At 36.1% G+C, this 23,467-nt stretch overlaps 1 protein-coding gene and 1 long non-coding RNA gene across 6 annotated transcripts in view; both read left to right on the top strand.

The window, feature by feature from the left end:
* The window catches only part of LOC127860064 (uncharacterized), a 74,741-nt gene that overhangs the window by 23,764 nt on the left and 27,510 nt on the right, over positions 1–23,467 (top strand). For 4 of the 5 annotated variants that reach the window (XM_052397824.1, XM_052397826.1, XM_052397823.1 and 1 more), the window contains exons 3-4: positions 12,898–15,550; positions 18,084–18,208. In XM_052397824.1, the coding sequence (XP_052253784.1) occupies positions 12,898–15,550; positions 18,084–18,208 (2,778 nt within the window). Of the gene's footprint in view, positions 1–488; positions 1,363–12,897; positions 15,551–18,083; positions 18,209–23,467 lie in introns of those variants that run through there. The other variant, XM_052397822.1, reaches the window with a different exon arrangement.
* Positions 11,718–12,897, top strand: LOC127860077 (uncharacterized). Its single transcript, XR_008039593.1, has 2 exons — positions 11,718–11,913; positions 12,060–12,897. It is a non-coding gene; the product is annotated as an uncharacterized LOC127860077 (long non-coding RNA).

Here is a 23,467-nt window from a genome sequence, read left to right as displayed (position 1 = left end):
CTTATATGTACAAAGAAACATGTACATATAATTTTTAACCGATGTATGTCTTGGGCTTTTCATGTTTATATGTGAGTGTTTGCTTCATTATCATGCATACGGCCTAATTAATATTAAATTAGTGTTAATGCATTACAATAAATAGCTGTGACTGTTTTATAACTTAAATATCACTTATGTTATAAATTTAACATTATCATCCTCCCATCTAATCATAATTTAATTTTTTATTGAGCATAATTTTTAAATCACATCAAAAGAGACATAATCCCCTAGGGCATTCAACCAGTGTGTGTTATAACATCAATCAATACAACATGTGAAGGCATTTGGTCCTGCTTTCAAGGTTTCAAAGCAATTTTCATGAAGCAGGTGGTCCAGTTGTTTTTCATGGATTTTGCCCTTTGATTGGTTACTTGCTCACCCAGGCAGCCAATCAGAAGATTTGGTGCAACATTCAAACAGAGTACAGGTCTTTGTTGGTGAAAAGCTTGGAAAGATTACACTATCTGTGAATGAATGAAACTGGAAAGAAAGACTTATTTCTTACTTATCCTGTATGTTCTGATAAGTTTGTGTGAACATAAGAACAGAGTTGATTATTTAGAAGGCTTAAGTACAGGTTTTGTGTGGATTCTATCTGTGATATATGGGAAATTAAAGTTTAAATCACCACTGGCCAGTCATGCTCCACTGACCACAAACTGACCACACTGAATGTACACAGGACATATCTGAAAGGAAAGACATTGTTAATAGACAATCAACAGTGAAAATTTGTTGTGGTGTGTGAGAACCTTGCTTCATAAAAAGGATTTGTTGCATACATAGAATCATACAAATCACTGTGAAGCTTGCATCATTTAATTACTGTGAATTTATGTTTGAAACAGTTCTGTCTTCTAAGTTTGATTTGATAAAAAGCACAATGTAGAAGCAAAAAAAAAGTATTCAGCGAAAGAGTATTAACAGACAGCGTGCAGGCAGGAGGTGTGGGTTGTGTAAGTGATGCAGTGAATGTCTGATGATTAGATGACAATGTTATACAGTACTGTAAGTCCAGATTCTACGCAAACGGACGCAGAGAAACAAGATGTCATCGACAAGAAAAACTGCCTGGACCCATGTGAAAAACTCGCTGAATTCATCAAAGATCACTCTGACAATGGTTTTGAGTTTTGTAAACCGAACGCGTTAGCATTCAGCACCTATCGTGATCGCACGAGAGATGCGCACTCAGTGCTTAACAGTCCTTGCAAGCCTAGGGTGATTACGGACACGCAGAAGACCGGGAGGCTTGGGAACTCCAGACCGACCAAGCGGTCTAGGGACACTGACAGTCCCGTGTCCACACTTGATGATGTATGTATCGTGGTTTCAGGTTTTAAAAAATGCTGAACAATGGCTTTGGTGTTAGTTGTATACAGTATGTTACCGACAGAACAAGGGATAAACTTATTATTTCTGTAATAGAATTCTTTTTCTTTTAGACCCCTCTTTAGCTTTTTTTTCAAACATGCATATTTTCAGCATGTGTGCGAGAATATGCTCTTGATATCCTTTTATTGTCCCCTACTGGTTTCACCGGAGGGGACTTATGGTTTGCACTCTGTGTGTCTGTCTGTCTGTCAGTTTGTCACACTTTTCTGGATCCTGCAATAGATTTTAAAGTTCTTCATATTTTGTCACGAAACTTGAAACATGGATAGTTGGCAATATGGACATTAGGCATGTCATATCATTTTGTTCCCACATCAAAAATTCTGGTTTCTATGGCAACAAATATTTTTTTAAATCTGACAATGATGGAGCCGGTAGTGGACATATATTGCTTGGCAATAGCCTTGTTACTCTTAAAAGCTGCTACATTCCATTCCACCTATTTTTTTGACAGGTACATCGGAAGACAACGGGGATTAACAATTTGTGTTTTAGGAGAAGAGGAAAACATTATTTTAAATGAAAACCATGTGAAACATATCTTCATCTCTATACTCAAGTCAGTGAGATTGGATGGAAAGTGCTATTTTATTGTATATAAGTCACCATGATATTTCACTGACCTGACTCCGTGTTGAAAAGTGTAATGTAGAAAAAGTTGCCATTGATGCTCAAATGTAACAAAAAATGGAAAGAAACCATACCGCACAGTCCTTTTGAAAATAACTTTCAATAATCATTAAAGAATTGTCTGTTTTTATTCCAATTAGAATTATCGAAACAAAATTGAATAATATATAAGGTAATTGTGAAAAAAATATCCTGTAACAATTAGTTGCAAACTTTCAAGAAATACTAGAGAGCCAGGGGGAAATTAACAGCTTCATTTTCTTTATTTAAACTGTTTATGGTGCAGTCATGTTTAATAATACTCAGAAATAATTTCTTGAAGTGCAGTGTTAACAGTCCGTGGACAGTTATGCTATAATTTGTATAAGGGCCATAAAAGTTGTCTAGCCAGACAAATTTGTATCTCAATTTAGGAGGGACTGTTCATAATTACCTTGGGGCAGTATTTCACAAGAATTGAAGCAGGTGGTCATAGCTTCTCCATCATCTTTATATCTCCCAGTTGTCACTTCAAAGGGGGTCCATCAGAACTTGGGGCCACATAACACTATTGCCCAAGTTATGCATGCAACAAGTGTGTTTACAATCTATCATTGCTTGCCCATGCTGTTGATTTGTTATCAAATTTCTGTATCAGTAAATCTGTGCACTGTTGCAATAGTGGTTTATGTAGTATTGGCCTTAGCCATGTTTATAGCCCTTTATTGCACCAACACAGGCCTGCATTTTATGGCCCCTTGAGAGTAGAAGATAAATAGATCAGGGTCAATATTATCCCAAAATCACTTTGCTTTCAAAACAATGTGTTTTTATAAGAAATACAAATGATTGTTATCTGTGGCTTGCTTTATTGAGAACTTGTGTGACATTTTATAATGTTTCAGAAACCTTTGTTACATGCCAAGAATAATTTGCATGGCTGTAATTGACACCCATATTACAGTTTAATTTAAATGGTCTGTTTAAACTGCTGAATGTTTTTGAGGTCTTGCATATTAGAATGTTTATGTTATTAAAGGCCATAAAACACACAATTTTAAGTTCTGTAATTTTTGTATAAATGTGAAATAGTTCTTGATCAATTTAAAGGTTGTAGTTTATTTGCCTTGACTTAAAAACATATTGTAAAACAATATATAAAAATCTATGCATTTGTTAAAAATTTCCTAACATATTGAAATTCCAAACAAAGACTCACACCTTTTGTTCATTATACCCACTGATCTTTTTGAAAATGAAGAATTTAATAATTGTTGATTCTTAATGGACTAAACAATGCAAGCACAAGTCCCAAGCCGTGCATCATAGTAATGTATTATATTATATGGTTCAGGTCATAATGCTGCAAATATATTTATTAGGGCATGTTAGAATAAAATTAATTTTACAGTATTATTAATGTAAGAATATCCCCCCTCAGTAACAAAACTCTTTGAACTTCTTATGTAGCAGTTCAAATCAAATGATCATTTAACCCTTTGCATGCTGGGTAACTTGTCATCTGCTAAAATGTTGTCTGCTGAATTTCTAAAATTAGCATTTTCTTCGATTTTTTTCAAAGAATACTAACAGAATAGCAAACAGTTTGGATCCAGATGAGACGCCACATTCTGTGGCGTCTCATCTGGATCCAAAATGTTTGCAAAGGCCTTTAAAATTCTGTTCCAGCACTGTAAGGGTTAAGATAAATGCAGTTGAAATCAATGGGGTTTTTTCACCGTTTTGACAATGGTGCTGGGTCCCTTTGGATTGAGAAAATTTGCGGCGTTTTGACTAAAATAGGGAAAATAGTATTGTTTTGCTAAAAAAAATGCTTCAAAATTGAGAGTTCATGTGTTTTCAGTATTATATTTACTAAGGTTGAACTTATATGACTTGGAGATAAACAAAATATTAAGATCTAAAAAATATTATTTTATTTTTTTGGAAACCTTCCATTACCAATTTTTATCTCCCATTAGGGACAAATATATACTATTTTCCATTGGAAATGGGACCGAAAACGGGACCTGATTTTGAATGAAAAAACACACTGGTTAATTATTATGAAAAATATTTATTAGGCCTGTAAAAATTAAATAAATTTCAAATTTAAGCATCAAAATTTTTATTTTAAAGCCCATTATAAACTCTTTTGCCTTCTCATGAAGCGCTTAAAAAGTAAAGATGATCATTGGTCAATATAAGAGGTAAGTACTTAGTCAAGTCTTAAACTTGTATCACCATCTTCCTCAACAGAAGAAACACTGCTAAAGGTTATCATATGCCAGTAATTCATCCACAAAATGTAACTGTTATTAATGGTTACAGCATTAGTATGTGTCAGTCATAATTCTTTAATTTTCTTCTAACAACAGCTAAGTCGTACAGAACATGAGAGTTGAAATTCTTACTTTTCTTCTATGAAAGACTTACAGGGTACATAGCTATGCTAATATTTGGCTTTTCTTGTCATGTTATTCAGTAAAAACAAAACAAAAAGGTAACTCCATAAATAATTTTAGTTATTGGTGTGGTAATTTGTGACATTCAAAGTGGACTATTTTAATGACTTCTCAGGTATTGCAAATGAGGTGTTTACTTTGTCTTTTCTTCACTGGTTAACTGTTAAAAAAAACACCACTGTTGGTGTACAACCAGATTTGTGATATGTGTTAGGAATTGAAAAGCCACCAGGGAATGATTGTTCCTTGCAATTATGGTCACATGTTCACTGGCTTGATCTTGTCCATCAGCTTCCCACGTGAATTTCTTTTCTGTCTGAAACAGGTCATTTGTTCAGCTTCTTTAAGAAGGGATCAATTGAATATAAATGACACACTTGCTTTAAGAATATTTTTGGGAAATGTTTGTTTAAATCTGACCAGCTTTTGTCACTAGGAAGAAACTCATCCATTTGCTTCACCCAGTGTTTTGGACATCCGTCCATAATAGGTTTTTAAAGCATGAATATTTAATCCTTTATCAAGAAATTCCATCACAGCTACCGTCCGAAGGACCCTGTAGACCTTTCATGTGAAATAAAAGACGTTTTAATAACAACATTTCGTGAATGATTTACATCCAGCTCTCACATGAATGAAATCATTGGCTATTGTCAAAGTCCAGCGAATGTTTAATTAAAATGTGACCTTCCATTTAAAGGAGTTACCTGATCTTCTAAACATCGAGTGAAGTTAGTGGGAAGGGTCGTGATTATTCGCGATTAATTTCTGTAAACTTCGCCGCCCCATACCGCTGGTTGGCAATCATCGTCTTTGTGCGAAATGACAAATGGTGAATTCAGTGATAATGGACCGAGATTACTTTATTTTTCAATGAATCTCAAGTATATGGCCTACACTGGTTATCTTAAGCAAATACTGAGAGAAAAAGTTGTTGAATTTTTAAACCCCTGACCAGATCGGCATGTGTTTATGATGGTCAAGTTTGGCCCTTTAAAATGTATGACTTACCGTTAAAGCATTTGCAAAAAGCCTGTTTAGTTTTATATTTAATTTAAAAAAGGGAAAAACTATTGTGGTTTCAAAATTTTGGCTGATATTTGTGTGTAACAATCTTAGCATTCTAAACAGCTTTTGACAGTTTTTAGGCATTGAAAGGTCATGCCAATATCACCCAATTCTGTCTATTAGCATGTGTAAGAAAGAATAACATTGTGAATGTCAGAAAATGATTATCAATGTTACACCAATGCACCCTTCTCTTCACGAGCTGGAAGGCTCTTTCAAAGGTAACTGGCCAACACGCTAATTGCCTGTGGAAATGCAATGGATTTATTGGGGTATTGATTCAGTTGAACTTAACAACAACAAAAAAACTTACAAAGGCGGCTTTCTGGTCTACATTTTGATGCCCTTGCATGAGTGGTCAGGATTATTCTACCAGCAGGAACACCAAGAATATCCTTTCATAAAGAGTAATTAAATTTATTACCTGAGAGGACACGGGGAACACATCAAACAGTCTGTACAGAATCAATGAATAAAAGATGAACTGATTGTTTTACTGTCGCATTTCAATTGCTGATGAGATTTCCTGGAACAATTAATACAAAATGTTTATGGCCATTTTTACTGGCACATAACTTTGTACAATAAACAGTGTGGGCACATTTTGTTGAAGACTAAGGTAGCAGTTCATGTACATTTTTTAAGGCTTTATTATATGTAACTTAAGACTAGTTTGGAGTGGATACATGACATTTTTATGTGAAAGTAAAACATAAATGGATAGATCCCTTCCAATTTTCTTTAATAGATGTAAATTTCATGACTCATTACCTTGAAGGCTGCCACTGTTACGCTTACATCAATATTCGTACAAATAATTATCCCCCGCCATAGGCAGAGGGATATTGTTTTGGCGTTGTCCGTCCATCCGGCTTTCCGTCCGTCCGGCACTTTTGTGTCCGGAGTCATATCTTGGAAGTGCTTTGGCGGATTTCAAAACTTGGTATGAGTATATATATGGATAAGTCGATGATGCACGCCAAATGGCATTGTACACCATCTGTTAATAATGGAGTTATGGCCCTTTGTATATTGAAAAAATGCCTTTTTGAGTGTCAAATATTACACTTTTGTGTCCAGAAGCATATTGGCGGGGGGATATCAATTCAACGAATTTGCTTGTTAGATGTTGTTTTTCTGGTTGTTAATACTACCACAATATTGTCCACTTTGTGTTACGCCATAAAATTCAGTAGCAAATATTAGAAGCCGCGTCATGTGAAAATTGGTCGTATGTGGCATACGCAACGCCCATTGAAGATCCAGCCCAGCCTGCGCAGCCAAGTAATCTGGTCAGGAGCATTATGCTGTCTGCAGTTCACTCTAGGTTTCATGGTCTCATTTGTGGACAGGTTAGCAGCTCCTTAAACCTTGAGCAATCCTGGATGCATATGGCTTAAGAACCTTTTTGGAGTGATAAGTTTTTACCGCCCCCAAAGGAGGGCATAGAGTGATCGCACTGTCCGTCCGTCTTTCCGTCACACTTTCTTTTAAGTTGCGAAAAATGTTGTTTCAGATGTAACCTTCATATTTGGTATGCATGTGTTTATGGACAAGGCCTTTCCACACGCACAAAAAATTTGACCCCTTTAACCTTGACCTTGAACTTAGGGTCGGCGTTTAGGTTTCGAAATCTGCTTTTTGTTTTCATAAAAGCGTTTTTCTGTGGCATATGTCTTCCGATGGAGACATCTCTTGTTAATGATATATATATACAGGCATCATATTTTTTTCTGTTTTGTTGGTCCTAGACCGATTGGGGTCATGAAAGACCGATTGAAAATCCCAAATAGTTGGTCCGATTCTGTTTGCTAAAATTCCCATGTCATGAAATCGATTACATAGTGTACATGCTAACTAATGACATTCTTATCTTGATTAGGTGTGATAAACCATTCACTGCTGTCTCTAAACCGGTCAGGACCGGTTTATTGCACATCAACCAAGAATCAAAAACTTGTGAACAGCGGATTAAAGACGCATCCGAAAAGACACGTCTGAAAGCACGTGCTGTAACTAAACAAAACATGCCAATACATTTTCCACCAGCGTAATAATCTGGTAATATTATGAATGAAAGTCACGGATCTGATAGACAGAACAGCCGAAAGTTATGTTTATGCGCGGAACTTCACATAAAATAGTACACAAGAAAAATAATATACATTGTATAAATCTTTAGTAAAACCGTGTTAGAATCGAAATAATTTGTGTACTTTATATCTTGTTGTTGAATAACTCACGACCGGAAAATTAGATGCGTGGTTTCAAATGTTTTGCTCTCGGGATAAAATCCCTACGCATCTAAACTATCGGCCGTGGGTTATTTGACAACAAACTATAATGTACACAAATTATTTCTTAATTACTTGGTGTGTTATTGTCAGTAGCCAACCTACGCACAGACATTTGTTTGGTTCAGTGCATGTTTGTAAGTTATTATCGAGTCAACAACAATTTAAAACATCGGTATAGACTAACACAGATTAAATATTGACATCAATGATCGATGAAAAAGTCTGATAAAACAGCACACGAAACAATGAAATAGCAAATGATAAAACCAGTTGAGAAAACTTGTTCCGTTTAAAAAAATGCCTAAGGGAATTTTACTTGCACATTTATTATACCACTTTCATGAATGGCAAAATCAATGGTATATATTTATATATTTTAACGTAATTTGTCATGATTTCGGACATAAATTTTCGGATTTCCCAATTTCTATCGGACCGATTGATGTTGTGGGCAAATATGATCCCTGTATATATATATATATATATATATATATATATATATATATATATATATATATATATATATAAGCATGCAGTCTCTTTGCATCCTTATCACCAACTCTTCAGATTGTCAGATTTGGTGCTGACAATAGCAACCCAGCACCTCCTCATTATCACTATTTGTTTGCCAGTCTGAGAGGACCCTAATCCACATAAATAGACCTCCAACTCCTTACAAAGGCAGGTTACGTAATGTTTGACAAGAACACAATTGGTCACTGTCCCTAGGGGCTGTTTAGGGAGTTAAGGGAGATTGATAGAACACACTCTCCATTATCTGTGATGCTTTACCTAAGCTGGTGGACAATATAACTAATCAACTTAATCAATTGCTCAGCTGTGTTGGCTTTTTAAAAAGTAGCTGGAACTGATTAAACTTGTGCCAGTGGTTTTTCCAATAATATTTTTTAAAGTTTTAATTTTCTTGCAATAAGATAACCAGGTGCGATTTTATATGTATAACATATGAACTCAAAATATTTGATTATTCTGATAGTCAACATAAAATTATTAACTCAATTGGTATTGAAATATTCTGATAGTCTTCTGTACATTCCTTTAAACTGATGATCGGACTGAAAGAGAAAAACATTAAATACTCAAGAATAAGAAGGGTTCTTACATAAAAACATAATATTGTCCTTGAAGTAGCTAAGTATCCCTATCTAGTGAATCATGAGCTCTTAAGAGACCACAGGCTCGGGAACATTGTTATAGAAGTGGCTCGCTGATGCCAGAAAGTCCTGGTCCTCACTCGGTGTTTGTTGTGTTTGTAACACCTTAACACATGAATACTCAAGTGCTGAAGTGTAAAATGAAGAGTTTGATAATGTATTGTAATAAATCTACTAGTTTATCTTAAATGTCTTAATTATAATTGACATGAGAAACCACTTTCTTATTTATTTTTTTCTGACCTACTGACCTTTTGTTCTGAGGACTGTATGAATATTAATATTTCTTACAAATTGTATCTGATGAAGTTATTTGTTGAAGTTACCACAGTTTTACACTCAATTCTTAATACACCAGCATGTTGATTTGAATTGTTTTGAAAATGAACCTCCAAACAGCATGTTTTGCATGTTACATTGGGGAATTTCTTGTTTCTTTTTATTTGTGACTTCAGTTGCGAAAAACTAAAGACATGGGAATGTGTTTAATGTATGTGGAACGTTAATTATGTAAATGTTGGTAATGAAGAACATGCTTGTTTGTTGCCTAGTTACAAGGGGATACTGAGCATTTGTATGTTTTTGGTAACTGTTTACATATTTATTTTTCTCCAACTTTGGGGTTTAATATGTATGCATGACATATATGAAAGTCACCATTATCAATTTAAAATCATTTACAATTAAGTTATAACATGTTCTTTGTAACAATATATTTGATAAACATTCGATCAAACTATTTTAAAATGTTTTCTATATCTATCTTTATCTTAACCAACTATATTAATTTTCAACATTGGATTTATCCATCTTGTGATAAATTGCTAATACAGGAATGTAATCAATTCAGTTATAAATCCCCAGCTATGTAATTGATTGAAAATTTTATCAGTTGTTTTAAGTATTAATTTTCTTTACTATAAAACTTGAAATTTGTGATGAATAAGCTGCTGTTTAGAAATACAGGAATTTATTTCTAGAAGAGATTTTTAGATAAGATTTATTAAGATCGATTCGTAGCCTTGTTTTACACTTTGTTAAACAGGGTCATGTAAATACATTTATAAATTAAATTTTTAATTTAGCGCATTGATTTTATGGACCAACAGCAGTCTTTCAAAAATGTAACTCCTTCAAATCCACCTAACTGCAAACACCTGTGCAAGCAGATATGAATCTACCAATAAATTGTAATCTGTTATGGTTGTTTCATTCACACAAAAGCAGGTTTCCATGTGTCCATGTTGAATGTAAAATAGAATATCCTGCATTCTTGGTCTGCAAACCTTATGGCCAGGGATCATATTTTTTTCGGTTTTGTCGGTCCTAGACCGATTGGGGTCATGAAAGACCGATTGAAAATCCCAAACTGTCGGTCCGATTCTGTTTGTTCAACGTTGCTATTAAAATTCCCATGTCATGAAATCGATTACACAGTGTACATGCTTACACACCCTAATGAAATTCTTATCTCGATTATGTCTGATAAACCATTCGCTGCAGTCTCTAAACCGGTCAGGACCGGTTTATTGCACGTCAGACCAAGAATCAAAAACTTGTGAACAGCGGATTAAAGACGCATCCGAAAAGACGCGTCTGAATGCACGCGCTGTAATTAAACAAAACATGCCGATACATTTTCCACCAGCGTAATAATCCGGTAATATAATTATGAATGAAAGTCGCGGATCTGATCGACAGAACAGCCGAAAGTTATTTTTATGGGCGGAACTTCACATAAAATAGTACACAAGAAAAATAATATACATTGAATAAATCTTTAGTAAAACCGTGTTAGAATCGAAATAATTTGTGTACTTTATACTTTGTTGTTGAATAGCTCACGACCGGAAAATTAGATGCGTGGTTTCAAATGCTTCGCTCTCGTGATTAAATCCCTACGCATCTAAACTATCGGCCGTGGGTTATTTGACAACAAATTATTTAATAAATTTTTGGTTTTTTGTTGTCAGTAGCCAATCTCGCACAGACATTTGTTTGGTTCAGTGCATGTTTGTAAGCTATTATCGAGTCGACAACAACATTAAAACAGTATAGACTTACTCAGATTAATAATATTGACAACGATGAAAAAAGTCTGATAAAACAGCACACGAAACAACAATGAAATACCAAATGATACAACAAGTTGAGAAAACTCGTTCTGTTTAAAAAAAAATGCCTAATGGAATTTTACTTGTACATATATTATACAACCGTCATGAATGGCAAAATCAATGGTATATATTTTAACGTAATTTGTCATGATTTCGGATATACATTTTCGGATACGTTTCCCCATTTATATCCGGACCGATTGATGTTGCGGGAAAATATGATCCCTGCTTATGGCCCATGTCACTCTCTATCCTATCCCACCTCTATGTTTATGTAATGTTAATATTTCATATTGTTTGTGATTCACTTTTTAATTTGATTGCGATTTTCTGTGTACATTGATTTTTTCAGTGACTTGCAAGTTGCATCTTCTAGTTGAAGTTTTAGTAAAGGCATTATGTTTGAAAACTGTTCCCCTTTAAATTTGGATCTGTTGGCATAACATTTACCAATGCCTTTTGAGTCCCATGCAAGCGTTCCATTATCTTTAATAGCCAATGATTATAAGTCCCTTACTGGACACAATAATTACTGAAAAGATTTTTATGTCCCCCACTATAGTATTGGGGGACATATTGTTTTTGCCCTGTCTGTTGGTCTGTCTGTTTGTGCCAACTTTAACATTTTGCAATAACTTTTGCTATATTGAAGATAGCAACTTCATATTTGGCATGCATGTGTATCTCATGAAGCTGCACATTTTGAGTGGTGAAAGGTCAAGGTCATCCTTCAAGGTCAGAGGTCAAATATATGTGGCCAAAATCGCTCATTTTATGAATACTTTTGCAATATTGAAGATAGCAACTTGATATTTGGAATGCATGTGTATCTCATGGAGCTGCACATTTTGAATGGTGAAAGGTCAAGGTCATCCTTCAAGATAAGAGGTCAAATATATGTGGCCCAAATCGCTTATTTTATAAATACTTTTGCAATATTGAAGATAGCATCTTGATATTTGGCATGCATGTGCATCTCATGGAGCTGCACATTTTGAGTGGTGAAAGGTCAAGGTCAAGGTCATCCTTCAAGGTCAGAGGTCAAATATATGTGGCCCAAATCGCTTATTTTATGAATACTTTTGCAATATTAAAGATAGCAACTTGATATTTGGCATGCATGTGTATCTCATGGAGCTGCACATTTTGAATGGTGAAATGTCATGGTCAAGGTCATCCTTCACAAGGTCAAGGTCATCCTACAAGGTCAAACATCATATAGGGGGACATTGTGTTTCACAAACACATCTTGTTATATTTAACAGTTTCTGCGTTATTCTTAGCTCCAACCTAGCCTGTGACAGTATAAATGTCAGTAAGCGAAGAATAGCTGTTAAAGTTTTAACGCTTTCCCACTTAAAAGCGAAGTGAAATGGGCTTAACGCAACCAGCGTAAAAACAGAACAGCTTGAGGGTAACTCACAGTCTGTTCAGATTTTATGCTGTTTGCTGCTTATCAATAGCTTAGCTTTGGAAATGAATCCTTTAAAACTGGAATCTAGTAAGAAAGGTCTTCAATGAGATTTTCCAAGGGACGACAAATACGTGGAAGTGGAAATGCAAATATGAGACGGAAAGGGTTAAAAGATTCTGCAGTAATTTTTTCCCAGTGGCATTCCTTATGTCGACTAATTTTTGTTTCTACCCGCCTACAGAGCCTGTATAACGCTAAGGGAAAGAAGTATAGATTTTTAAGTTCTAATCCTTGTGTTTGTCTCTTCCACAGCTGATGGAGTACCGAGAGGCCCCAGCGAGTCCCTCAGCCTCGTCCGTGACCACCACACTGTCGCTGGAAAATGGCGGGTCCCCAGACACACCAAACTCCCCGCCTGCCCCTGACAATGCGGAGATGGATGAGCGGCTCCCAAACGAACTCCTGGAGGAGCTGTATGAGGATATCGGCCTCAAGGAGGGCATGGAACTGGACTTTGTGGAGTACCTCATGGAACAGGACGCGGGCGATCCCTCTCAGTACATGACCGCCGAGGCGCTACGATCGTCTGGGTTCCCGACCCCAACCAACCAGAGCCAGGCTAACAGCGCCCTGAATACTCCCACCAATAAGACCTCCAGTGACAGTATATGGAACACAATCGCTAATAATTCTAGTGCTGTGAATGGCAATAACAGGAACTGTGGATCTCCATCGTATTCAATAGCATCTAGTACCAATGTTACTATTGCTACGTCCAGCGGTTCGAGTAGTCCGGTGAGCAAGCGATTCCACATGTCAAACTCTGGGCCTCCCAGTCCACCTCCTCTTTCTCACATGGGCGCAAACACAGTGTTTAAAGCTCCGCATACTCCACCGACACCAAGAAGACCAATGCCCAATAATTCACAAGGTGCCATGTCTCCTAGGTCAAACCTCTCTTTAAGCTCAAACCAAAGCAACCAGAGCGAGCACAGTTGCCATAGCAACCATTCAAGTGTTCATGGTAACCAAAATGTTGCCGGTTCGAACCAAAGCCATCTACCACAGCGGTGCTATTCCCCTCGCACTCTGGGCGGGGCGCCATCTCCACAGATGCCCCACAGTACTACCGGTGTTCCAGGGTATAAACCACCCCCTCAGTATGGACAATACCCAGGTCAAAGTCAAGGTCAGAATATGGCTATGCCACATCAGCATAAGCCGCCAATGCAGGGTCAGCCGTTTCGTCATGGTAGGCCTGTACCACCAAATGTCAATGTGCAGAACTTTCAGCAGCAGAATAGTGGTAAGTTCATGCCTCAAAATATTTCGCAAGGGGGACAGTCGTGTGCCATGAGTGGAAGTGGTAACCATGGCAACATGGCTTTACAAGGTCAGACCATGAACTCTTTGTATAACCGTCCATTAGAATCTCCGCTTGATCAGGGATATTTCACGTCATCTGATTCAATGAGCTCAAGAAGTTTTGACTCAGCAGCATCATCAGTGCCATCTAGTTTATCTGTGAATTCTGGACTCATGAACGGGCAGCAGCAGAAAATGCACATGGGCGCAGTGACACCTCAAAAGTCTGTGCATTTCGCTGAGAACTCCAGTGCTAATTGTGCTCAACAGAATGGTGGTTTGCCGTACGAACCATGCTATAGAACAAATGTTCCTGATTGTGAATTAGAGGAATATAGGAATAGCATTCAAAGAATGCATTCAAAAAATCCGAAAATGATGCCACATTTGAAGCATCATGTGAAAACAGAAACCGCTCCCTATACTGTTCCTACAAACTCTGGTCAAACCAATGTAAACTCCTTTGAATACTCAAACACAAACAATATGCAGCCGTTTGATTTCCACACGGCAAAGTCTTCCAGTAGAAACAACTTTGGAATGGACAGTAACCAGAACTTGGTGATGCAAAACTACGGTGATAACATGCCAAATCAGTCGAATATGAACTGTCAGATGCCAAATGGTGCAATAGGCCCTATGCAACATCATTCAATGGAGCAATATAGGGGCCAAGGGCCGTGTCAAATGGGTCAGGACCCTTCAAAAGGGAATTCTATGTACGGTCCTATGAATATGCAAAATAATAACATCATGAAAAATGCAAACTGTCAGTTTTCAGGACAGACTCAGGGTAATATGAATGAGAACTGTGGAGGCATGGGAATGTCTGCGCAGCAAGGCATGTTAGCAAATGGGGGTCAAATGGGGCCGCATTCAAATATGAATCAAAACTTTGGACCCGGGCAGGACTATCAGGGTATGGGTCCTAGTTCACAAACAGGGTTTCAGGGTTCAATGCCGCGATCTATGAACGCCGGTTGTGCAAGTGGTGGTCCTATGATGGGATATGACCCTCAATTTGCTCAGCAAAACCGAGGTCAGATGGGTGACCATATGAACATGAACAATATAGACGAACAAATGTTCCCACAGGGTACCAATATGGGTGACGAAATGGGCTGGAATGGCGGCATACCTCAGACACCACAACAACCCCATCAAATGGGAGTCGCACCCCAGTCCATGCCTATTGGAATCCCCGGGCAAGGCATGGGTCCCAGCTCAGGTCAATGTGGTCAGCTGACTGGGGAACCATGTGTCATACCAAACTGTTCAAACTGCAAAAACATGGCCTCGCCAAACCGTCCACCGATGATGGCGTCACAACAACGTTTTATTCAGCATCTTATTACTGACCGTTCAAATGCTTTTAGGTCGCATCCACTGTTTCCGTTATTGCGAGATCTCATAATAGCAGACATGAACTTCAGTACGCCAAATTTTCCATATCAGTTGATATCGAATCTTCCAGCCGATTTTGACAAATTGTTGCAGAACTTCTTGCACCGGAACCCACCAGCTGGAAATTACCAGACAAACTTTGCAGTTGAGAGTGTGGTAATGGATGCCCTGAAGTATGCTCACCATTGCCTGATAGGTGAGGAAAGAGTGGCTTAATCTTTATTTTAATTATCCCCACGCTTTTTGAAAAAAAGGTGGGGATATTGTGGTGATCTCCGCCGTCCGTCCGTCTGTCCGTCTGTCCGTCCGTCCTGGCCACTATCTCCTCCTACACTAAAAGCACTAGAACCTTGAAATTTACACACATGGTAGCTATGAGCATATGTGCGACCCTGCACTATTTGGAATTTTGATCTGACCCCTGGGTCAAAAGTTATAGGGGTTGGGGTGGGGCCGCGTCAGAAATTATCACTCATTTTTTTAGGTTATTTTACATTTACTTCTTTATTTCTACACCGATTCACTTCAAATTGATACTGGACCTCACCTATGACAATACGGTCAATCTCAACCATGCATGGCCCCATTCCCAACCCTGGGGCGCCCCGCCCACATAGGCCACACCCACCAAAAATTTCCATTTACTATAATTTTTTCATTTCTACACGGATTCACTTCAAATTGATACTGAACTTTTGTTATGACATTAGGGTCAATCTCAACTATGCATGGCCCCAATCCCAACCCTGGGGCGCCCGCCCACATAGGCCACACCCACCAAAAAATTCCATTTACTATAATTTTTTCATTTCTACACGGATTCACTTCAAATTGATACTGAACTTCTCTTATGACATTAGGGTCAATCTCAACTATGCATGTTCCCATAACCAACCCTGGGGCCCCGCCCACATAGACCACACCCACCCAAAATTGCCTTTACTATAATTTCTTCATTTCTACACCGATTCACTTCAAATTGATATTGAACTTCTCTTATGACAATACAGTCAATCTCAACTATGCATGGCCCCATTACCAACCCTGGGGCGCCCCGCCCACATAGACCACACCCACCCAAAATTGCCTTTTACTATAATTTCTTCATTTCTACACCGATTCACTTCAAATTGATACTGAACCTCTCTTATGACAATACGGTCAATCTCAACTATGCATGGCCCCATTACCAACCCTGGGGCGCCCTGCCCACATATGTCACACCCACCCAAAATTGCCTTTTACTATAACTTCTTCATTTCTACACCAATTCACTTCTAATTGATGATGAACTTCTCTTATGACAATACGGTCAATCTCAGCTATGCATGGCCCCATTACCAACCCTGGGGCACACCTAGGTCAAACATTCGGCGTGGGGATACGCGTCGGCCTCTGCCGCGCCATTTCTAGTTAATATATGTGATTTATAGTCTATTCTCAGAAATCTGGTGTTATGCACTGGTTGCCCGGACATTGCTAGCCAAAATTATACCGGTATTAATAATACAGCTCATCCTTTATTGAAGAATGATGAATAGCATTTAATTTCTCATTAATATTCAATGTTGCGTAGGCATATATAGTCTTTTAATTTATTAATGAAGACCTTTTAGATAAAAGCACATGTAATAATGTACATATATTATTACATTAAAAAAATGGTCTTTCAAAAAAAAACTGCTTTCTTATGTTTAAGGCACTAACTTTTACATGCGTTTTTTTTATTTACACATTCCACATTTTCTATTAGACTAAAGTGTTTTTCAAATTAAACTTGCTATGTTTTTATTTCCCCCACCACTTTAGTAGGAGACATATTGTTTTTGCCCTGTCTGTTGGTTGGTTGGTTTGTGTGTTTGTTTTCCCCAACTTTAACATTTCCATAACTTTTGCAATATTGAAGATAGCAACTTCATATTTGGCATGCATGTTTGTCTCATGGAGCTGCACATTTTGAGTGGTGAAAAGTCAAGGTCATCGTTCAAGGTCAAAGGTCAAATATATGTGTCAAAATGGCTCATTTAATGTACACTTTGGCAATATTGAAGATAGCAACTTGATATTTGGCATGCATGTGTATCTCATGGAGCTGCACATTTTGAGTGGTGAAAGGTCAAGGTCATCCTTTAAGGTCAAATATAAGGGGAAATAGTGTTTCACAAACACATCGCTTGTTTAACTTTAAGCTTATAATTTTGTATGTTTTAGGAGTTGAGGACTTATGTATTAAAAACTTTCCTAGCAAAGAAAAAGAAAGTTTCCATGCATTTCTATGCGTTACCATGATTGACTAGTTTTCTACAGACCGAGAAACATAAATAACATAAATGTATTTTATTTAATTTTTGACATTCTTTGTAAAACTGAGAATAATGGTCTGGTTTATAATAGTTCATTGTTTTTACCTGAAATTGCAACTTGAAAGACAACAAAAAAAGTACAAAAAGTAATGTCTGGGGGGGGGGATTGTGCAGGTGAGAAATCAATGGTCATCTTGGCACTCTTTAAGTTTTGATAAATTCTGCATGAAAAGGGTTATGAGATGTTTTGTTTCTAAATGTAAATATAATGAACCTTTTAATGATGCTTCATTGTGTTATAAATAGTTGCAATGAAGACTGAAAGTTTTACCAATCTCTATTTACACTTTGTTTCTTACCCGTTATAAACTTGAAAAAATCATGAAGTAACATTGTGTTTAGTTCATCATATATGTTATTTTGCAGAGAAAATTCGTCAAAAGCAGGACCAGGAAGCAGACAAGCATGGCAAGTCCTCGTCCAAATCACTCAGCGCTATTGAAGAGTTCTGTGAAAAGTTCGACAAATCAGTACGCAACAGCTACATCAAGGTACATAAAACTATGGTCTTTACTTCATGGCAGTTTTAACTTCTATAAAAGGGGTCCCTCTCTTGCAAGCAATTTGCGTTAGCCAAGTTTATTGTGATTTTTATATCAAATTCTTTTTGTTTCTAGCTCATCTGAGCAATGTGCTGGTGGTTAACTTTGAGAATGGCTTATTGTCTTTTTAACACCCTAAAGCCATATTTATTGCCCAATCTTCTTGAAACTTAGTCAGAACATATCTCCCAATGAAATGAAATGTCACTAGGTAACATTAACAGTGCTCCAGCTAAATTTGAACAGGGCATAGGGGCTTTTTTGTTTAAAGGGCACTTTGGCCGCGCAGTATTTTGTCAAAAGGGCACTTTCAAGCGCAGCGGCGTTTCTGGAACGCATCCTCTTGCATGTTAATTTATATGTTATTAATAATTGTAAGAATATAATATTCCCATTATTATTAAACAATTCAAATACAATGTCTACAATGAGAAATTAATTATTTACAATGTATTGTAGTATGAGATTTATTAATCATCATATTTAAAAAAAAAAAAAAAAAAAAAACTTTTTTTTTAAGGGCAGGGGGACCCTAGAAAGGGCAGGGCGGAGGTTCGGGAGGGCAGGGCAGAGGTTCGGGAGGGCAGGGCGGGGCGCCCTCCAATTTAGGCCTAGCTGGAGCACTGATAAAAGAATTAAACAGCATGTGCACACACTAGAGGAAACATTTATTGCCCAATGTTAATGAAATGCTTATTTGTACTAAGACAGCGCCCTCACACTACTTTGGGGGAAGGGGTCCGCAGCCCTTAGGAGGGGGAATTTTCGCAGCGTTTCCCTTTTTGGGGGATTTTTTTACTTACTCTCTCATTATTACATTTGTACACATTTGCACATTGCATTTTTCATAATTTAGTATGTTTGCAAAGATTAAATTGAAATAGAATTGAGATATAATAATCATGAGACACATCTTTCTATTAAAAAAAAAAAAAAAAAACTTTTTTGTGTGTTTTTTTTTTAGGGGGAATTTTTCCCCCATAAAAGGGAAAAAAGTATACTTTTCAGATAACTAGGTCATTAGGTCAAATTAAAGAAAAAACATGTTCATGCTAGAGGCCACATCGATTATATGATCAGAACTTTTAGTGCCTTGAGGTCTCAACTGATTACAAAAAGCTAAGGCCTTTGACCATAATGTTTATATTTCTTAAGATTTAATGGGGGAAAAACTTAAAAAAACATAATTTTCTTTTTCCAAATGTTTTTATTGGACATCGACTTATTTTTCCTGTTTCAGTAAAAGCCCTAAACTTATTAGTCCCCTACCGGTTTCACCGGAGGGGACTTATGGTTTTGTCTCCGTCCGTCCGTCACACTTTTCTGGATCCTGCAATAACTTTTAAAGTTCTTAATATTTTTTCATGAAACTTGAAACATGGATAGATGGCAATTTGGACATTATGCACGTCATTTCATTTTGTTCCTATATAAAAAAATTGGTTGCTATGGCAACAAATATATATTTAAAAAAATATCTGGAATTTCTGACAATGGTGGAGCCAGTAGGGGACCTATATTGCTTGACAATAGTCTTGTTTTAACTAATGTATGGATATATAAATTGAAATAAGCTCACATGGTGAACCCACTTCGCATAAAATATATGGGTTAATTGTGATAATATAGAATGCAAACTTTATTTATAAATACTTCAACTGATTTACCATGTCTCTAGACTTTTCTTTTGTGGCAGATTGGTTTCCCTGTTTTGTTTACCTTGCAAACAACTGTGTTATGTGCTGTTGAGATGTAAATTGCTAATTATCAGATATTTAATTAAACCAATAATTCAATGATCAAACTGACACAAGTGCCTAAAAAACAACCTTTGTGATATGTTTTGCCCATGTTAGGAAGCTCATGTCAATGGACATTCAATGGTTGCATCAGTGTGTATTTTATGTAAATGTGGAAGGAAGTCAGTAATTTTCAATAAGAATATTTAAAATTTGATGCAGTTTTGTGTTGATCCAAACTATGTAAGTGTGCAAGTCAGTGACTTTCAAGAAGAATTTTTAAAATTTGATGCAGTTTTGTGTTGATCCAAACTTGAAGTTTCTTCATGCCATTATACAGAAGCTGTACTTTTTTAAGTCAGAAGTGTACTAGTTTCAGCTTGTGACGTGTGCAGCCTGTTCCCCATTCCAAGCTTAATCTTACATGACTTTGTTTTCTAAATCTTTAGGGCATAGCCATGACATGAGCTTTCTTAAAATCTTAAACTATTTAGATTCATACAAAATCCCTCTGTCCTGATAAGGGACATGTTTTTCCGCCACATTCCTTTGTTGCCCTGATAAAAATTCTATAGGCATACCCCCATAGGTGGCCATTATTGATGTAGGTTTAAATGTAAATCTGTCAATCATATGGGTTGTAGGATAGGCTTTGGGTTTAATATAAGCCTGAATAGTACATGTTTAATTGCAATTGAGAATGATGCACACTAACATTTGTTTAACCCATTTATGCCTAGCGTCCTGAAAAAAGGACATTGCAAACAGCGTAGACCCAGATGAGACGCCGCATAATGCGGCGTCTCATCTGGGTCTGCGCTGTTTGCTTAAAGGAATTTCTGTAAGAAATATTCTAAATATATAAACAAATATACTAGACATCCCTAATTTTTGAAATAAATTGATCCAATTTAGAAGGATGGGAGAGTCCACTAGGCATAAATGGGTTAATTGATGGAACAAGCAGATAAGTCAGAAAAAGAAAGAGTAATTTTTGTTTTTGTCTTTTTCAAAACAGGAAATGCCTACGTTATATTGGTAGATTGCATGAATTTTGTAAGGTGTAGGGCTGTTTAGGTCGGCAATTTGATTTTTTTATCAATATTTTGAATGATGAATTGTTCTCGTTTGTAGGTACTAAATTCCTCCACAAATTTCATCCATGATGTAGGTTTGTTTTCCAAACAGATAACAACTATAACTAATCTAAATGTACCGTACAAAAGTGACATTTTTTCAAACAGCCCGTGCAACTACAACTGTTGTTTGTTTCCAATATATCTGATTACCGTGAGGTAAATAGGCTGACATGTACTGGACTGAAGGTATTGAAATTGTAATCAACCTTCAGAGTGGGTGGGTGGTCTAAAATGTAAACTAAGGCTTGAAAATAATGTTTAAATTACTTAATTCATGCATGGTAATTGTAAGCAGCACAACTCATTGATACAATTATCATTGTTGTTTACTCACCCATGTGTTTACTCCAGAGGTATTGCAGTGTTTTCTTCATTACTTCTGTTCAAAATTTAACAATTTGGGCTGTAGCTAATGCTTATCAAAAAATTGTTCCAAAATAAAGAATTTAAAATTTTTTTTGCCATATATTTAAAGGGATAATATGTTACACCTTTTGTATTAAACATTTTATAATGACTGGTATTATTAACCTTCATGTACATATTTTGACAAATGTTATACATTTTTTTATCATCAAATTTCCTGTTGGTGAATTTGTTTATTTTAAAATGAGCTCATTGAATGAAAAAAAATGTTGAAACTATTCATGCGCATTTTGCCAAGTTTATTAAATAGTTAATGGGTCATTTTCATATTCTCCAATAGTGAAACTTCTTATGATGTTTGAATGAATGCAACAATGTCGAATGATTGTGCAATCAAGCTCTGTAAGTGGCTATTGTTTCTTGATAAAATATTTCCAGTTCTGCACTTTTAATAAAATATCTTTATGTTTTTGATCTAGATACACAGGTGCATTTAGACAATCGGACAAATATCTACACTCTTTCGTAATTTCAACATGTGACAGAAACTAAAAACATAAGATTGAAATACAATTAAATTTCCATTGAACTAATTATATGGTTTTTACTCTGACAAGGACAATGCTATTAGTGTTTTAATTGATTACTCATCGGTCATAAATCTCAAAATTAAGAAAGGGGGCAATGTTTTAAAATGACTTCATGACTGCCGCAATCTTTACCTACATTGTTTAGCACTTAAAGGTTTAAGGTCATTGATATTGAATCTTAATTAAGACATGTTGTTTTTTCTTGTCTCTACCTCTTGTTTTACTTGTAGCTCTTATGTATAATTGAACATCCATTATGGTAATTAAAAGGAAAGAAGTGTTTGCAGATGAAAGTAAAAGTAAAAGAAATGGAACAGAAGGCTTCAATATTACTATAAATTGATAATTATGGAAGTTAGCACTATAGGTTTTAAGCCTTTGAAAACTGTACATAACTCTTGCAATCTTTAATGTTCATGCAAATGATAGAGCAGCTCTATAAATACTATCCAATGATAGAGCAGCTCTATAAATACTATCCAATGCATAAACATCACTGTCAAACAACTTTCTAGTGGGTTGATTGACAGATTGATATCCAAAGGAAGTAAACAAATCCTGTGTTTCTCATCTTGCTAAATACTTTGATATCGAGTATCCCAAAAATTCTGGTATTCTTGGAAACCTTACCCCTTGGATGGAATTTCAGCCCTAAAGTATCCGTCAACTGAAACCCATTGAACAATTCTAATAATATCATGTTACAATATGGATATTTATGTCCATATTTTAAACCACATTTTTTTATAATAATATATTATTCTAGCCTAAAAATGCTAGAATGTGCTTGTGTGCATTTTCAATAATGTAGTGTTTTTTTTATTGATAAATGTGTGCTATTTACACATTATATTTCAATACTTGATTTTTTTATTAATAAATGTGTGCCATTTACACATATTTCAATACTTGATTTTTTTATTATTAAATGTGTGCCATTTACACATTCTATTGCAATACTTGATATTTTTATTAATAAGGTGTGCCATTTAAACATTATATTGCAATACTTGATATTTTTATTAATAAGGTGTGCCATTTACACATTATATTGCAATACTTGATATTTTTATTAATAAGGTGTGCCATTTACACATTATATTGCAATACTTGATATTTTTATTAATAAGGTGTGCCATTTACACATTATATTGCAATACTTGATTTTTTTATTAATAAAGGTGTGCCATTTACACATTATATTGCAATACTTGAAGTTTCACATAGCTAACTGGGACTAAACCTTCAAGTCTTTTTACACAAAAAATAAATTTATATGTAAGTTTACCACCTCACATTTATGTGAGATAAAATAAATAAACCTGCAGAATCATCAGAAAGGTTTGAAATGTTTATGATGCTACATGCATATAG

The sequence above is a fragment of the Dreissena polymorpha genome, chromosome 15 (genome assembly GCF_020536995.1).
Source record: "Dreissena polymorpha isolate Duluth1 chromosome 15, UMN_Dpol_1.0, whole genome shotgun sequence".
NCBI classification, from domain to species: Eukaryota; Metazoa; Mollusca; class Bivalvia; order Myida; family Dreissenidae; genus Dreissena; species Dreissena polymorpha.
Note: the sequence above shows the minus strand (reverse complement) of the source record. Positions and strands in the feature narration are given on the sequence as shown.